This window comes from Ranitomeya imitator, chromosome 1 (genome assembly GCF_032444005.1).
Source record: "Ranitomeya imitator isolate aRanImi1 chromosome 1, aRanImi1.pri, whole genome shotgun sequence".
NCBI classification, from domain to species: Eukaryota; Metazoa; Chordata; class Amphibia; order Anura; family Dendrobatidae; genus Ranitomeya; species Ranitomeya imitator.
Genome location: NC_091282.1, coordinates 868406302 through 868425371, shown reverse-complemented (window position 1 = coordinate 868425371; position 19070 = coordinate 868406302). Strand labels below are relative to the sequence as shown.

General features: G+C 41.9%; 1 protein-coding gene across 2 annotated transcripts in view; it reads left to right on the top strand.

Moving 5' to 3' along the window:
• Nucleotides 1-10957, top strand: part of FNTA (farnesyltransferase, CAAX box, subunit alpha) — a 51558-nt gene extending 40601 nt beyond the window's left edge. The window contains exons 7-10 of one of the 2 annotated variants that reach the window (XM_069742648.1): nt 1325-1387; nt 2137-2308; nt 7454-8526; nt 8978-10957. In XM_069742648.1, the coding sequence (XP_069598749.1) occupies nt 1325-1387; nt 2137-2308; nt 7454-7594 (376 nt within the window). In that variant the 3' untranslated portion in view covers nt 7595-8526; nt 8978-10957. Of the gene's footprint in view, nt 1-1324; nt 1388-2136; nt 2309-7453; nt 8554-8977 lie in introns of both variants that reach the window. The other variant, XM_069742657.1, reaches the window with a different exon arrangement.
• The last annotated feature ends 8113 nt before the right edge of the window (nt 10958-19070 follow it).

Below are 19070 nucleotides of genomic sequence, written 5' to 3'. Positions count from 1 at the left end.
GGGAGAAGACGGACGGGACCCCGGCAGGATCGGTAAGTATGATGGGGTGGGGGGGACCACGGGGGGGGGGGGGGGGGGGATCGGAGCACGGGGGGGGGGAATCTGAGCGCGGCAGGCGTGGAACGGAGCACGGGGGGGTGGATCGGAATGCAGGGGGGGTGATTGGAGCACGGGGGGGAGCGGAGCACAGGACAGAGGGGAGCCGGAGCAGTGTACCGGCCAGATCGGGGGGGTGGGGGCACATTAGTATTTCCAGCCATGGCCGATGATATTGCAGCATCGGCCATGGCTGGATTGTAATAATTCACCCGTTATAATAGGTGAAATATTACAAATCGCTCTGATTGGCAGTTTCACTTTCAACAGCCAATCAGAGCGATCGTAGCCACGAGGGGGTGAAGCCACCCCCCCTGGGCTAAACTACCACTCCCCCTGTCCCTGCAGATCGGGTGAAATGGGAGTTAACCCTTTCACCGGATCTGCAGGGACGCGATCTTTCCATGACGCCACATAGGCGTCATGGGTCGGATTGGCACCGACTTTCATGACGCCTACGTGGCGTCATGGGTCGGGAAGGGGTTAAAGGCAGTGCTCCTCCTCTGTGGTCTACACGGAATCTTAATAGTAAGTGCCATCTCCTATCTCAGGAATGTAAAAATCTGTCTTCACTGAATACAAATTTTACCTGAGAATTTTGAAAGTGTAGGATGAGCCCTGACAGAAAAGGCAGATTTCCCTGATGAGGTATATAAAAGTTGCTTGTTTTCATGTGTTACCATTTCTAAAATTAAAAATGTAAACTACAGTTGCTCTTAAGGCTACTTTCACACTAGCGTCATGTGACGGATGCGTTGTGTTTTTGGCGGCCGCTACGCACAAAAAACTTTCAATGTATCTTTTTTTGTGCGTCGGGTCCCCCATTTTTGACTGCGCATGCGCGGCCGAAACTCCGCCCCCTCCTCCCCGGAACTCACAATGGGCAGCGGATGCGTTGTAAAACTGCATCTGCTGCCCACGTTGTGCTACATTAACACACTGTCCGTCGGTACGGGCCATTGCCATTTGTGAAAGTAGCCTTACAGAGCCTTTGCAGCCACAGGTTTCCCCACCCAGCACCGGCCTCTGTAGATAATGAGCTTTCACTCCATCTAAAGGGAGGCAGAAGCTAAGGAAGTGCTCTGTCACACTCCAAGGACGTAACCTCGTTTGCAAACTTCCTTGAAGGAATTATATAATTTTTTTTTTAATTTTTATAGCTTAAATATTTTCATTGGTTTTAACAATGTTTGTTATGAATTATTATATAGACTCCTTTATCCCCCAGGTATGCTCTAGCGATGATCAAAGTTGCTCCTCATAACGAGAGTGCTTGGAACTACTTGCGTGGGTAAGTCCGTGGAATGGTTATATGTAGTACAATTGCAGTTGTTTGCCCCAAGCAATTCTAATGATTTTTTTATAGATATAGATATATCATGTATATAATTAGAATTACAATTAACTTGCTCCTCCTTTTTCAAGGGCTTAGGCAATTCCATTGTATACAGTAATGGGAATTGATTTTTCTCCTTGATATTGTTTGTAATGTCTACAATATTGCTATTTATCAGTTTATAAAATGTGAAATCTTCAATTTTAGATTTCTAAAAGCAAGTACAAAATTGAATATTACTCCCATTTTCTGATCACTTTTTCATATCCCCCCCCCCCTTTTTTTTTTTGCGTGTTTATTTGCATTTATAATGCATTGTCAAAAGCCGTAAGTTTCCTTTCATGTACAATAGTATATAAAGCAATGCCAAGGGTAGACCATCTCTCCTTGCATGGGGAAGACCAGGGTTAATCAGTTATGGGGCTCAGGTACACGGAGGCAAAGGGTAGGGGTGTACAAACAATATTCCTAATTACAAGTATGAGAATACCCTTTTATAAGTAATAATGGACCAGTTATAATGCATATATTCTGTACAAAGTAAGACCCTGAAAATAACAGGAGTATGTGAAAGGCAAGTTCCCATGAAAGGTGTTTGTGAGAGTTAGGGGTACACCGAGAGGTCTGCTTGATGTGCATGGGGTGTATAGAAGTCATTTTCATTATTTCAGAAGTCTTACTTGCAACCAATATGTTTGTTCTAGAATATTACAAGATCGAGGCATGTCGGATTATCCAAGCCTGTTGGAGCAAATTCAGACTTTGCAGCAAACGCACAGCTCTCCACTTCTCGTGGCTTTTCTGATAGATTTATATGATGACATGTTAGAGAAAAAATGTGACAACACAGAAGAAATCTTGAAACAAGCACTAGAGGTTTGTGCTATTTTTTTCGTTTAATTCTGGAAAAATGTAAATCCTTGTTTGGCTTTGTTCTGATTTACTATGTACTAGTATACAAGTAGGTTGGTGAAATATGGACATTAATAGACAAAGAAGTTGATTGTATTAGTTCTGTCAGCAAGTTATTCTTAGAGGGTGAAATAAAGACAGTGGTAAGCAGTCCAATGTTCTCTCATTCATATAGACCAGGGGAGTACAACATTCATGAGTCTGAGGGCTACATTATTAGATTGCACCAACCCCTTGGGCTGCAATATTCCCAAAATATTAACTTCTGATAAATTTACTGCATATTGAAAGTATATGCCATAAATAACTAACCTGCTGGATCCACTTATAGGGCTCCCACCTATCGGGAAGGTAGCGGTACCCCCCTTCTCATTGGCTTGCAGTCCAGAGAGGAAGATGCAATGCATACAGCTTCCCTTCTTCATAGACTACAATTAATATAACGGTACTCATGCATGACCGCTTCTTCACCTCATCTACTCCTTTCTGTGCTATATCAGTCAGGACTCATCCGTTCTGACAAAACATGGCTGTCACAGAAATCCCGACTCGGCATAGTTACCAGTCCATATGGAGCTACACACCACTGGTCTTCTCCATGACCTGTGACCAGACACTATGCAGATGATTGAGGCCTGCACAGGAAAGGGTATCACGGGCTTCAGGTTGTGCACCCCTTCCCAACCTGTGACACAGCATATGCGTCATGAAAGTCGGTGCCATATGCTGCGTCACAGGCCGGGTGAAAGGGGTTAACTGTAATTTCACCCGACCTGCAGGGACAGGGGGAGTGGTACTTCAGCCCAGAGGGAGTGGCTTCGCCCCCCGTGGCTACGATCGCTCTGATTGGCTGTTGAAAGTGACATTTCACTTTCAATCAGAGCAATCGTAATATTTCATCAATGAAAATTGGTGAAATATTACAATCCAGCCTTGGCCGATGCTGCAATATCATCGGCCATGGCTGGAGACCGCGATCTGCCACTGCCACCGATCCACCTCCTCCGTCCTGTCCTGTGCTCTGCTCCCCTCTGTCCTCCTGTCCGCTCCCCCCGCAGCCCGATCTCACCCCCCATCCCCCCCCACCCCAATCAAATAAACTACCCCCCCCCCCCTTATCACCCCCATAGGTAGGGACAATAATAAAATAATGAAAATATATTTACTTTTATTTTTCCGTTAGGGTTAGAACTAGGGTTAGGGTTAGAACTAGGCTTAGTGCACACTGTGCGGATTGTCCGCTGCGGATTCGTATTTGTATTTTCTGCAGCATGTTAATTCTTTGTACGGATTCTGCAGCGTTTTACACCTGTTCCTCAATAGAAATCCACAGGTGAAATCCGCACAAAAAACACTGGAAATCCACAGTAAATCCGCAGGTAAAATGCAATGTGTTGAAAAATCCTCACACGAATCCGCAACGTTTGCACATAGCCTTAGGGTTGGAATTAGGGTTAGGGTTGGAAATGGGGTTAAGATTAGGGTTACGGGTGTGTTGGGGTTAGGGTTGTGGTTAGGGGTGTGTTGGGGTTAGGGTTGTGGTTAGGGGTGTGTTGGGGTTAGGGATGTGATTAGGGTTATGGCTAGAGTTGGGATTAGGGTTAGGGATGTGTTGGGGTTAGTGTTGGAGTTAGAATTGAGGGGTTTCCACTGTTTAGGCACATCAGGGGTCTCCAAACGCAACATGGCGCCACCATTGATTCCAGCCAATCTTGCGTTCAAAAAGTCAAATGGTGCTCCCTCGCTTCCGAGCCCCGACGTGCACCCAAACAGTGGTTTACCCAAACATGTGGGGCATAAGCGTACTCAGGAAAAATTGCACAACAACTTTGAGGGTCTAATTTCTTCCGTTGCCCTTGGGAAAATAACAAAATGGGGGCTAAAATCTAATTTTTGTGGGAAAAAAAATGATTTTTTATTTTCACGGCTCTGCGTTGTAAACTTCTGTGAAGCACTTGGGGGTTCAAAGTGCTCACCTCACATATAGATAAGTTCCTTGGAAGGTCTAGTTTCCAAAATGGGGTCATTGTGGGGGGTTTCTACTGTTTAGGCAAACTTAACATGACGCCCGCAGACCATTCCATCAAAGTCTGTATTCCAAAACCTCATTACTTCCCTTCCGAGCCCTGCCGTGCGCCCAAACAGTGGTTTACCCTCACATATGGGGTATCAGCGTACTCAGGACAAACTAGACAACAACTTTTGGGGTCCAATTTCTCCTGTTACTCTTGTGAAAATAAAAAATTGCGGGCTAAAAAATTATTTTTGAGGAAAGAAAAATGATTTTTTTATTTTCACGGCTCTGCGTTATAAACTTCTGTGAAGCACTTGGGGGTTTAAAGTGCTCACCGCACATCTAGATTAGTTCCTTGGGAGGTCTAGTTTCCAAAATGGGGTCACTTGTGGGGGAGCTCCAATGTTTAGGCACATCAGGGGCTCTCCAAACACGACATTGTGTCTGCTAAAGATTGGAGCCAATTTTTCATTCAAAAAGTCAAATGGCGCACATATGGGGTATCAGCGTACTGAGGATAAATTGTACAATGACTTCCGGGGTCCAGTTTCTCCTTTTACCCTTGGGAAAATAAAAAAATTGTTGCTAAAAGATCATTTTTCTGACTAAAAAGTGAAATGGTCATTTTTTCCTTCCATGTTGCTTCTGCTGCTGTGAAGCACCTGAAGGGTTAATAAACTTCTTGAATGTGGTTTTGTGCACCTTGAGGGGTGCAGTTTTTAGAATGGTGTCACTGTTATTTTCTGCCATATAGACCCCTCAAACTGACTTCAAATGTGAGGTGGTCCCTAAAAAAACAAATGATTTTATAAATTTTGTTGTAAAAATGAGAAATCGCTGGTCAAATTTTAACCCTTAACTTCCTAACAAAAAAAAATGTTTCCAAAATTGTGCTGATGTAAAGTAGACATGTGGGTAATGTTTATTAACTTGTGTCACATAACTCTCTGGTTTAACAAAATAAAAATTCAAAATGTGAAAATTGCGAAATTTTCACAAATAAACGCAAAAATTATCGACCTAAATTTAGTACTAACATGAAGCCCAATATGTCACAAAAAAGAGTCTCCGAATCTCTAGGATCCGTTGAAGCGTTCCTGAGTTATTACCTCCATAAAGGGACACTGATCAGAATTGCAAAAAAATGGCCAGGTCATTAAGGTCAAAATAGGCTGGGTCATGAAGGGGTTAAAGCCAGATTAAAAATATTTGTATATGTTATTTTTAGGTTTTGGTTATTTTGGTACTCTTTACACTAACACAAATCTACAGCAATTGTAGAATTCTGTTATTTTTATGACTTTCATCATGTAAGATGACTTATATTTTTAAACAAGCAAAAAGGAGTGGTTTAATATTTATTCTTAGTTTCCCTGGGGGATTTAAACCTATGATCACTTGATTGCTGATGTAATACACTGCAGAACTGTCAGGACTTTATAGGAGTACAGAGATTGCTGACTTCATTAAGCCCCCAGCTGCCATGACCAATCCATCAGCACACCACAATAATATCTTAGATTGGCTGTGGTACTGTGGGTTAACCCCTTCCCGACATGCCCCATACTAGTACGGCGCATGTCGGGTCCCCTGCTTTGATGTGGGCTCCGGCGGTGAGCCCACATCAAAGTCGCGAGATGTCAGCTGTTTTGTACAGCTGACATGTGCGCGCAATAGCAGCGGGTGAAATCGCGATTAACCCGCCGCTATTAACCTGTTAAATGCCGCTGTCAAACGCTGCGATATTTTTTGAATATCTGAAAAAATATATATAAAGGTTTAAATCACCCCCCTTTCGCCCCATCCAAAATAAAACCATAAATAAAATCAAACCTACACATATTTGGTATCGCCACTTTCAGAATCGCCCAATCAATAAAAAAAGAAGCATTAACCTGATCGCTAAACGGCATAGCGAGAAAAAAATTTGAAATGCCAGAATTGTTGTTTTTTTTGTTTTGGTTTTTTTTTTTTTTTTTTTCCCATCACTTAGATAAAAAAAAAAAAAAAAACTAGACATGTTTGGTGTCTATGAACTCGTAATGACCTGAAGAATCACAATGGCAGGTCAGTTTTAGCATTTAGGGAACCTAGCAAAAAAGCCAATCAAAAAACAAGTGTGGAATTGCACTTTTTTTTTGCAAAAAACGAAAACACAAACGTAAAAGGCCCGTGGCGGGCTGGGGTTAAAATGCCTCTAATACCTTTTTGTTGCAGTTACAGGCGGGTATGAGCTGTATTACAGAACTGGTACCGTTACGTGTGGAACAGGTTAGAGTCCCCAGTATTCACGAGTGCCTGTCATTGACCGTACATATAGAGCGTTGTAACAGTTATCACCTATTCATTACCTAGATGATAACAAGTAGAAGGTGGAAATTGTGTCCCTCATTTTAGGAAGAATTGAATGGAGAAGCTAGTCATGCATGTGTCCTGCTGCCCCATACAAGGCTTTGAGAACGTAAATAATGGAAGGTTGCCTAGCACTACACCAAGCGTGGCTATCTTCATCTGAATCATAGACTTGATTAGAGCAGCAGGGCATAAATATAATCTATGGCTCTATTCTGTGCATTCTGGATGTGGCCTTGCGACCAGGGAGAACGAAGTGCGTTTTCAGTATGGCCAAGCACTGCATTTTATTTTTAAATAACTCTGCAGCAGTCAGAGGCAATAGTCCCAAGCTCTTAATGTAAGGGTATGACGGCCTTGTTCTGGCTCTCATGGACTTCTATTAAGAAGTGACTTCCAGTCTGCCCATCAAACACTGGAGTGATCGGGCAGGTCACAAGCTGCTTGAGATGACCGGAGCAAGTGCCAAAGACAGCAAAAGACGGCGGCTGGTAAGTATTTTACCAAGGGCAGGGAACGTGCATTAGTGACACCACTCTGGTGCTGACATAATACAAAAACGCCAGAATGGTGCATGGTTACATGAGACATTCCTAACCTCTGCATTTATTTCACTTGACCATTGTATCTCCTTCAGCTGGTAATTAAACATTTTTTTTTTTTTTTTTTATTTTGCTGTAAATTGAATTGTGCAATGTAAAGTCCATGAATTTCTTTTAATACAAGATGCTATGTCTTCTTAGCTTTGTGACATCCTGGCAAAAGAGAAGGACACAATTAGGAAAGAATACTGGCGATACATCGGGCGGTCTCTACAAGCAAAATATGACACAAACCCGTCCCGGACAGAAGAGTTTAACTCTGTGGAAAATGAAGTGCAATGAAATTTGACTACTTAAGATATTTTCATATTTTTACAAGTACATAAAACTAATGTCACTGATTAATCTTACTAATGCACTTACATGACCCCTGTAATAGTCTAAAGGCTGACCAAGTTCTGTGTAACTGCTCCGGCAGCACACGTTGCTCTTTGTGACAATTGCATTTTGAAGTTTAACAATTAGCTTTGCAATGCACCGTGGCTTCAATAGAAGTGAACATTCATCCGTAAAAAAATCTGCCACTTTATTAATCCTGTACTGGTTTCTAGTAGCATTAATAATTAATTAGTGCATGCAAATAACAGATATGGAATATTAATAGAAGTTTCAAAAAGGGGCATATGAAGGTCCTTGTAGTGTGCTTGATACATACTGTAGAAGTATTACAAATATACTATTTTAAAGAGTCATTTATTAAGTTATTTTTGGGTTTTTTTTGGTCTATAATTCTGAGCAGGCCTGTTTTCTCCAGGTCTTGACCCTTGCCTACTCCTAAATTCCCTACACGATCACTCAAAAGATGCCTGAGAAGTGTGTGCTTCTCACTCCTGATGTGCTCACCGATTGCTGAAAAGGTGGCAGGGGTCTCAGGACCTGGACCTCCACCCATCTGCTTAGAATTAGACAGTATAAACTTAAAATTAGAAATAAAAATAAGCCAATTTTTCCTTTTTTCTTTATTCTATTTTTTTTTGTAAGAGATTGATCTCTTGATCTTGAATAGTAATAATTGATGTGGTTATGTGGGGACATATGTGGCTCACTGTCCATAACTTGAGTTACCTTCTAAATATATTGTCTAGGTATACATGGATCTTGATCCACACAATGACAACACTCACTTATGAGCATTCTTACAAAGACCACCATATACCTGGCAGCCTTAAATGGAACCTGTCACCCCCAAGATCGAAGATGAACTAAGCCCATCGGCATCAGGGGCTTATCTACAGCATTCTGTAATGCTGTAGATAAGCCCCCGACGTATCCTGAAAGATGAGACCTGGGGGGGTGGTCCGATCTGTTGGGCGTCGCGGTCCGGTCCGGGGCCTCCCATCTTCTTACGATGACGTTGTCTTCTTTCAGCAGCTCTGGCGCAGGTGTACTTTGTCTTCCCTGTTGAGGGCAGAGTAAAGTACTGCAGTGCGCAGGCGCTGGGCCTCTCTGACCTTTCCTGGCGCCTGCGCACTGCAGTGCTTTGCTCTGCCCTCAACAGGGCAGACAAAGTTCGCCTGTGCCGGAGCCGCGGCGTGAAGACCAGAAGAGGACGTCATCCTATGAAGATGGGGGGCACCGGACCGGACTGCGACGCCCATCGGACCCAAATTGAACCAGGACCGCCCCTGGGTGAGTATAATCTAACCTCTTTTTCTCCTCTTTCAGGTTACATCGGGGGCTTATCTACAGCATTACAGAATGCTGTAGATAAGCCCCTGATGCTGGTGGGCTTAGCTCATCTTCGATTTTGGGGGTGACTGGTTCCCTTTTAAAAGGGTTTGAAATTCCATGGTTTAAAAAAACTATCTAGTAAAGTTATATTATCCCACATACTGTGGCGCCAACGAGTGATGAAAGTATATAGCAAAGTGAAGGTCCATCTTATGTGCTGGAATGCTGCATAGTGTGTGTATGGTCACTGCTGACCAGCCAATAGAAATAACTTTCTGCCTCGCCAGCTGTTTCTATTGACTGCTTTTTTGTGACCAGAGACTCTATATGGAGAGTGACTGAGCATGTGTGTCCATCAGCACTCAACTCATTAGCTGCACTCTCGCGTTTTTGTATTCTATGAACTCTAGGTGGCACCATACTACGTTAAAGTATTTATCCAGTGAAGTATGGCCGTTTCCTAGGGTGCTGTCACAATACATTTAAGAACCCGTTTGGGGGCTCGCGTCCAAACCCCCCAGCAAAACTGGATTTGGACATGCGCCCTTACTGGACCATAGACTATAATTGTGCTGGCAAAGTGAACGTACGCTGTCGTGCATCATATTCGGGCGTATACACCTACTGGTGGTGAACACGCAGATGTGTCTGACTGTCTGGGTGCCCGCCTACAGTAGGTATGCCTGAAAATCATGCACGACAGAGCGCATGTTCACTTTGCCAGCACAATTATAGTCTATGGTCCAATCGGCGCATATGTCCAACTCTCATTTTGCAGGGGGTTTGGACGTAGGCCCTGATGGGAGCCAGTGAACAGTCGCTTAGTGTGAAAACACCGTTACAGTGAAACTATTCTAATCTATACAGTGGATGTTTTATGTAAGGATGGGCTGACCCTGTATGGCTGTGGCTACTCTAAACCTTGTCTTGTTGAGGTGGCTTGTTTTTCATCCACAGTTACTTAAGACAACACTGACCATCATGAGCACATAAACATGGTCATAAAGACCAGGTAATCACAAAAGTGATACATTATCCCGAAAGCCAGAAGATTTGCACACAGTTTCACATGCTCCTCTTTTTTAGAAGTTTTACTTTTAACCAGAACATTCATCTGTAAAAACAATACTTCTCTCACCAGATTTTACAGTACACACTGTATAAATTAAATCTAGGGCTGATGCACTTACTTTGAAAATACTTCTGACAATGACAGCATAATCCTTTACGAAAGGTTTCCAACATTATCTTAAATTTAAGTGAAGCTGATATGCAGCTTGTAATGTAAAATATGGTGGCAGATACTGTTACTTGTTTCTAGCCGGTTTATTTTCTTGGAATAAATTTTGAGAAATGTGCATTATGTAAGTGTGCTTTATATTCATATTTTCCTTTTAACTTGCACATTAATTTGAGACCTAGTTAGATTAGATACAGAATAAATATAATTAATAGTTATATGTAAATATGGATTTGATTAAATCTTGTGTAGAATAATGGTAGAAAATTGTAGGGTCATGGCTTAGTGACATTTCTAGTATAAACACATTAAAGGGAAGCGATCATCAGAAAATGACCTGTTTAAATGAGACTTTTTTTTTTTTTACATGTAATAAATTATATTGAATATAAAAAATGGAAATCTGTTTACACTGACCACTGGGGCTTTTTAGACTTAACTTCCTGTAGTTTCAGGAAATTACACATGTACATAACAAACACCTGACTCTACTTTTGCATTGAAGCATCTAATGAGTGTTTGCACAGGTCATGGTGCAGGGAGTAGGGTCAGCTGTGACCTAGCATAAGATCAACCAACCTCTATAGGTGATCAGCTGTGTATAGATGTTACCTGTGACTGATCGTGCTTCGGATAAGGAGCCTCTAGCAAAGCCCCAGTGGTTAGTGTGGAAATTGCAAGACTATTAAATGATTTTTTATTTTTTCCCCAATAAAGATCTTGATCCAAAAAAATACTTTGCCAGTTTGTCTTGCATGCATGTAGCAACCTATATATGGTAATATTCTGATGGACATTATTACTATTCCATTTAAGATTAATATCCCATTTTCAGAATTTCCTTAACCCCTTTACCCCCAAAAGTGGTGATTCTGAGGTTGTTGTTTTTTTGTGACATATTTTAATAATAATTTTTTATATAATTTTTATTTTTATATAGCGCTAACATATTCCGCAGCGATTTACATTTTGCACACATTATCATCGCTGTCCCTGATAGGGCTCACAATCTAAATTCCCTATCAATGTATTTGGAATGTGGGAGGAAACTGGAGAACCCGGAGGAAACCCATGCAAACACATGGAGAACATACAAACTCCTTGCAGATGTTGTACTTGGTGGGACTCCAGCGCTGCAAGGCTGCAGTGCTAACCACTAAGCCAGCGTACTGCCCTATTGCATATTGTACATCATGATAGTGGTAAAATTTCTAAGGTATGACTTATGTTTATTTGTGAAAAAAAATGGAAACTTGGTGACATTTTTGCAGTTTTCCAACTTTGAATTTTCATGCCCTTAAATCACAGAGATATGTCACACAAAATAGTTAATAAATAACATTTCCATTTGTCTATTTTACAACAGCAGAATTTTGGAACCAATTTTTTTTTTGTTAGCAAGTTATAAGGGTTAAAAGTTGACCAGCGATTCTTAATTTTCCCAACAAATTTACAAAACTTTTTTTTTTTTTTTAAGGGACCACATAACATTTGAAGTGACTTTGAGGAGACTATATGATAGAAGATACCCGAAAGTGACAATTCTAAAAAAAACTGCACCCCTCTAGGTGCTCAAAAACATATTCAAGAAGTTTATTAACCCTTCAGGTGCTTCACGGGAATTTAAAAATAAATAAATGAACATTTAACTTTTTTGCACAAAAATTTACTTCATATCCAATTTTTTTATATTTTGACAAGGGTAACAGGAAAAAAAACACCCCCAAAATTTGTTGTGTAATTTCTCCTGAGCATGCCGATACTCCATATGAGGCCCGTGTCACACTTGTGTGTGCAATGCGAGAAACTTGCCTCAATACCCGACACTGCTGCCGGTGGTTCAGACCGGAGTGTTCAGCTGCATAAATACATGCAGACGCACACTCTGGTTCCTAGTGTCGGCAGCAGTGCCTGGGTATTGATACATGAGTTTCTCGCATTGCACACGCAAGTGTAACACCGGCCTAAGGCCGGCGTCACACTGGCGTTATAAACGGCCGAGTGCAATGCGATAAAAAAATCACATTGCACTCGGACCAATGTTAACATATGGGGCAGCTCCCAGCAGCCGACTTTTTGTCGGCTGTTTTCCTCGGTCTGAGACAATCGCAGCATGCTGCGATTGTCTCGGACCGAGGGAAACTCTCGGCTCACTCGCACCCATATAAGCCTATGGGTGCGAGTGAGACAGCGCACATCACTCGGATATCATCCGAGTGATGTGCGCTATAAGCGGACCCCAGCAATGAAGGAGATTGAGAAATTCATTTCTCCGCCTACTCCGCAGCTGTGCTCTGATCCTCGCTGTGCGAGAGAATCGGAGCACAGACGCATGACACTCGGCTCCCGCTCTGCTGCGAGCAGGAGCCGAGTGTCATTAGCATATCGCATCCGATATTCTCGCATCGGAAGCGATACGCCAGCCTAAGGGAGAAAACCACTGTTTGAGTACATGGCAGTGCTCGGAAGGGAAGGAGCGCCATTTGACTTTTTGAATGCAAAATTTGCTGGAACAATTGGCGGAGGCCATGTTGCGTTTGGAGAGCCTCTGATGTGCCTAAACAGTGAAAATCCCCCACATTTGACACCATTATGGAAACTAGACCCCCCCCCCCCCCCCCCCCCCCCCCCGAGAAATGATCTAGATGTGTGGTGAACCTCCAAGTGTTTCACAGTTAACAACGTTAAGCCCTAAAAATACAAATCTAATTTTCCCCACAAATGTTTTTAGCCCAAAATATTGCATTTTCATAACTGTAAGAAGAGAAATTGCATGATACATTTTGTTGTGCAATTTCTCCTGAATATGCCAATACCCAATATGAGGGAGAGAACTACTGTTTGGGTGCATGGCAGGACTCAGAAGGGAAGGAGCGTCATTTTACTTTTTGAATGTAAAATTTCTTGGAATCATTAGTGGACGTCATGTCCCATTTGGAAAGCCCCTAAATGTGGGGGTTTCCACTGTTTAGGCACAAGTGACCATATTTTAAAAAAATAACTACATTTTTACCGTCTAAATTTAGTTTTAGCCCCAAATTTTAAATTTTCACATAAGTGGGTAAAAATGGCAACAAAATTGTCCCACACTTTCTACTGAACGTGGAAATACTCCATATGTGGCTGTACAGTACTACTTAGCCATACTGAGAGACTCGGGAGGAACGGAGCGCTATTTGCCACCTGGAGCGCAGATTTTCCTAGAAGAGTTTGTGGACCCAATGTACAGAATCCCCCCTCAAGTGATATCATTTCGGATTTTTTACCCCTTTGGGAATTTATCTACAGATGTAGTGACTATTGACTCCATGGGTATTTTCCAGAAACAAGCAGCAATGAATGTTTTTTTTTTGTTTGTTTTTTTTTGTCGTTTATTAAACATAAAAAAAAGAACAATAAGATATACATGTTGCTTGCAACCAAGCCAGTACAAATGTATAGCTCAAATCATATCGGCACATATCTTGGTACATAGACTTAGTCTCAGAAAACTTAAAGTAATACAGTATATCCAAGGACCTGTAATAAAACTCTAAAACTGTCTTGCTGCCAAAACTAATTCCATTTTGATTATGTTTAAATGTTGAAACGAGGCGCGAAGCAATGTAGAATTCTACCATTTATTGTAATGAGGCTAGGCTATCTGTCACGTGATAACATGGTGAGGTATGATGAGTTCCATATATCCCAGATCTTATCAAATTTTCCCATACAGCCCCTATTCTGGTATAATGTACGTTCATAAGGTATAACTGAATTCACCAGATCAATCAGGCCCTAAGGGATGGGTGATTGTTTCCCATCCAGCGCAAAGCTATTATTTTCCTTGCCAGAAAACGTTTAAAAAAAAATTTGAACATAGTGCCCCCACGTCTCTTCTTCCAGCACCCTGAATAAACATATTAATGGGTTCCAAGGAACGGAGATATGTACAAGGGAGGTTAGTAACGATGTCACCTCACTCTAAAAGGATTGAATAGCTGGACATCCCCGGACCATATGTAAAAAATCTGCTTCCCCTATATGGCACCTCAGACATTCTGAAGAGTTAGTCCAACCCATTTTAAATAGTCGTGAGTTAAATATGATTGATGTAATATATATATATATATATATATATATATATATATATATATATATATATATATATAGTTGGATCATTTTATTGTTGGCTGAAGAGGACACCCTAGATGGGGAATCAAGAATGGTCTCCCAGTCCTCATCTTGAAGATCAGGAACTAGAAGTTTCCATTTTTGCTTAACCGGCAATGCCATCGAATCCGCACTTACGGACAGCATATGAGTGTACAATGTGGATATAAGACCCCAGGGTCCCTGTGATTTAAGGATCACTATTAATGGGAAGGATGATATTGTTAGCACGGTATTTACTCAGCGCATGTACGATTGTATTGCTGATCTGAGCTGCAGATAACGGAAGAATTGGGGCCTCGGGATATCATACTTAGTCTGGAACTGTTCGAAAGACATTAAGATGCCCTGCTCATATAAATTATTAATGGAAACAACACCGCACGAGGTCCAGAATTGAGTAGATGGGTGGTTCAGTAGCTCCGGGAAGTACATATTATTCCATAATTGCATTTCGGCTCTAATGCCTTCAAAATGAATGGCCCTTTTCACCTGATTCCAAACCAACCTCACTAAGCGGAGAAGTAATAATTTAGAGGTATTGGGTCTATCAATTTTCAAAAATCCTAACAGGCAATCAAGCTTCGCAGCGTGGGCCAGATGACTCTACGAATTTGTTTAATGACCCCCAGGCATCCACTTACCCAGAGCCCTAAGTTGTCCGACCAGGTAATACAGGAAAAAGTCAGGTAACGCCACACCTCCCATTTGCTTGGATCTATATAAGGTAAATAATTTAAGTTTAGTCCTGGCTTTCCCCCATATAAGGATAAGATTAAAGAATTTAGATTTGAGAAAAAGGATCTGGGAACAGGAATTGCACTGTGCTGAAGGGAATAATTGAGCTTCGGAAGTAATATCATCTTGATCAAATATATGCAGCCAGAAACAGACAAGGGTAATTTACTCCACACTGCAAATTTATGTTTGACTAGATCCAATAACGGGAATACATTGAATAGTAGGTCAAATCTATTGTATTTGGGTATAATTATCCCTAAATATTTAAAGTGGGACACCACTGGCAATAAGGATAGCTCTTTAAGATGATCTGCTGAAACATGGGAGGTATTAAGGCGGATTTGTCCCAATTTATATACAATCCCGAGCATTTACTAAATGTGGTAATCACATGCGGCAGTGTCTCCGCTACATCATCCATGAATATTACCATATCATCGGCGTATAAGCCAATAACCTCCACGCGGTCTGCTATCTCAATACCTTTAATGGATGGAGTGGATCTTACGTATTGCTAGTGCTTCAATCGCGAGAGCAAAAAGGGCCGGTGAAAGGGGTCAACCCTGTCGGGTTCCCCTCATCAGGGAGAATGTCTCTGACATGGAGCTATTAATAATTATCCGGGCTTTAGGTTTCATATATATTGCACTGATCCATTTTTGAAATTTGGGGCCAAATCAGTATCTCTGTAAACATGTGGACAGGAATGGCCATTCAAGGGAGTCGAACGCCTTGGCCGCGTACAGCGAGGCCAAAGCCCATCTATTCTCCAATACCAGTGAGCTATATTGGGCAACCAACTGGACCCTCCTAATATTGATGGACGTATTTTTACCTGGCATGAATCCGGTCTGGTCTGGGTGTATTATGTCTGGTACTACCGTATTTAACCTAGTGGCTAATATTTTAGTGAAAATTTTATAATCTACATTTATCAATGAGATAGGGCGATGTGATCCACATTCCAGGGGGTCCTCACCTTCCTTTTTTAAAACTATAATATTTGCTTCATAATAGGAGTCTGGCAAAGAACCTCCCCTCCAGATCCCTTGAAACACCTTCAAAAGACACGGTGCTAAAATATCCCGGCATCGTATATACATTTTTTTGGGGAACCCGTCTGGGCCTGGTGCCTTTCCAGAAGCTATAGCCGCATTAATCTCTTCCAGAGTGAAATCTGCATCTAGAAAAGCTTGTTGTGTAGGGCTCAACGTAGGAAACTCAATGTCTGATAAATAGTCTAAACAACCTGGTGCATCGAGGTCCACCTGAGAGCGATACAGCTCTTTATAATATTCCTGAAAGCATTGAAGTATATCATTTGTGGAGGTCACTATTGCACTATCTGGTTTCCGGATTTTAAGTATAGTATTAGATGTATTGTGTTGTCGTACCATGAATGCTAGTGGTTTACTCGATTGATTCCCTAACTCAAAGTATGCTTGTCGAGTAAAAAAGAGTTTACGATTAAACTTCGTTTCTACATATTGAGTATATAATCTATGGGAAAGCAACCATTCAGTCCTATTCTCACTGGTCTGGCTAGTAATATAGGCCTCTTCTGAGTCTCTCAGTCGTCTCTCCATCTCATCATCTTCCTGTGAGGTTATACGTTTAATGTAGGAAATTGTAGAGGTCAAGCATCCTCTCAAGTATGCCTTCAGAGCATCCCAAAACATTTATATTCTGTGGTTCCGGGTCAGACGTTATGAAAGTCTATAGTTATATCATTAGGGCCTTTCAGCTTGAGCCAGAATGGATTTAGTTTCCAGACCGCATTATGTCTTGTCTGACCAAAGTTGAGCTTAAGTATTACCGGGCTATGGTCTGAAATTCCCCTGTTTCCATGTTCTATCTCCCCCACCCACATCATCAAGTTACTAGAGCCAAAAATATAATCCAAGTGGGATAGGGTGTGTCTAACGGATGAGTGGCAGGTGTATTCTTTTACATCTGGATGACGTATTCTCCACAGATCTAACCACCCACTGCCCTCCATGAATGTGGACAAACGGTAAGGGGAGGGATTCACCCCCAAAACCTCACTACTTAGCCTGAGCCTATCAAGGCCCTCGTCCATAACCAAATTGAAGTCTCCCATGCATAAGATATATGCATCTGGATAATTTAGAGCAAAACTCAGCGCCTTTTTTTTTTATGGACATATTAGCAGGAGGGGGGTTGTATATACAAATTATAACATAGTCTTTCAAGTTAATCCACGCATGTACAAAGATAAAACGGCCCTCAGGATCCCTCCATACTCCCCCAACCTCCCATCTAACATCCTTATGATTTAATAAAGAGACCCCCCTAGAATAACTAGTATGGTATGTATGTACAGACCATTGTACCCACGTTTTTTTTTTTACATAGCGGGCCGTATCTCTGATCAAGTGTGTTTCAACTAGTGTTACAATATGAGGATAGTGATGTCTTATTTGAGAAAATACTTTAACTCTCGTGGTGATCCAAGACCTCTCACATTCCAGGTCAAACATGTAAGATGAGATGCCATACCTTTTCATCCACATATAATACACATTGTCTCGCCAATCACGTTTCTGGTATACAATGGAAAAAAACATGGCCGCAATTCCTATATAACCAATACCTAACAGTACTAAAACAAGATAAAGCAAAATACACTTCAAAAGGGAGCAAAGTTTCTTGCTTCTATCGCTGTCCAAAAAGAAAGACGGCACTATCTCTAAAAACAGAGTCCGGTATAGTTGTTTTCTTGGACTTTGGCGGAAAGAGCTCTTATCATTGAAAATAGAAGAGAAAATAAAAGGAGAAGAAAACCCAGTGAAAGAGTTCCATTTCCGGAGTATCTATATGTAAAGATGGCATGTAATTTAGGATTTTTCCCCCCATTCACTTCCACATGAGATCGCATCCAATCTTCGGCTTCTGCTGGGGTCATAAGAAAAGAGGAAGAGCCCTTGTAAACAATCTTAAGACGGGCTGGATAGATCATTGAATATAAAATGTTGTTTTCCCCGAGTTGTTTCTTTATCTCCATGAATTGGGCACGTTGTTTCTGCAATTCCATAGAGAAATCAGGGAATATTGATATAGTGGCATTATTAAATTTAATAGGGCTTTTTTGTCTTGCCTTACGGAGCACTGCATCTCTATCTCTACAATTCAAAAGGCGCGCCAAAAAGGGTCTCATTGGGGCGCCAAGCAGAAGAGGTTTTGTTGGTACTCTGTGAGCTCTTTCCGCAGAGAAGGTAGAGGAGAATTCATCTCCTAAAGTATCTTTGAGCCAACTCTCCAGGAATTGTTCCGGTTGCTGACCCTCTGAGCATTCTGAGTCTATTTTCCAGGTCGTCCGCCTTTTGCTTCCAGGCATTTATAGAGCCAGCCACTTTTGTCAATTTAGTTTCCATGGGTACAGAGTTGTCTTCCAGGCGAGATACCCGGGACTCCACCTCCGTGATGCGGCCCCTAATAGATTGCATGTCCTGTCGTAGGCGTCCCACCTCAGAGTGCACCTCTTCTATTTTCTCAGTTAAGGATGTCCTGGTTAGTGATATAGCCTGCATTAACTGCTTGGACGCTTGTTCCAAAGTTAGATCCTCCCGATCTCCATCCTCCTCGCTATCAGAAGCTCGTTTTTTTGGCTGACTAGCGGTCTTAAGGTACCGTCACATTTAGCGACGCTGCAGCGATCTAGACAATGATCCCGATCGCTGCAGCGTCACTGTGTGGTCACTGGAGAGCTGTCACACAGACAGCTCTCCAGCGACCAACGATGCAAAGTTCCCTGGTAACCAGGGTAAACATTATTATTACAGCAGTGCACAAAACTGTGGCGACAGCACTTTTATGCAATCCTAAAAAGACGGACACAGCCGGATCACAGGTCAGACGGCGTCCACAGTGACTCCAGTGCCTCCATCTGCCTCATTATAGGGAATCTTTCACCAGAGGTTCTGTCTGAATCAC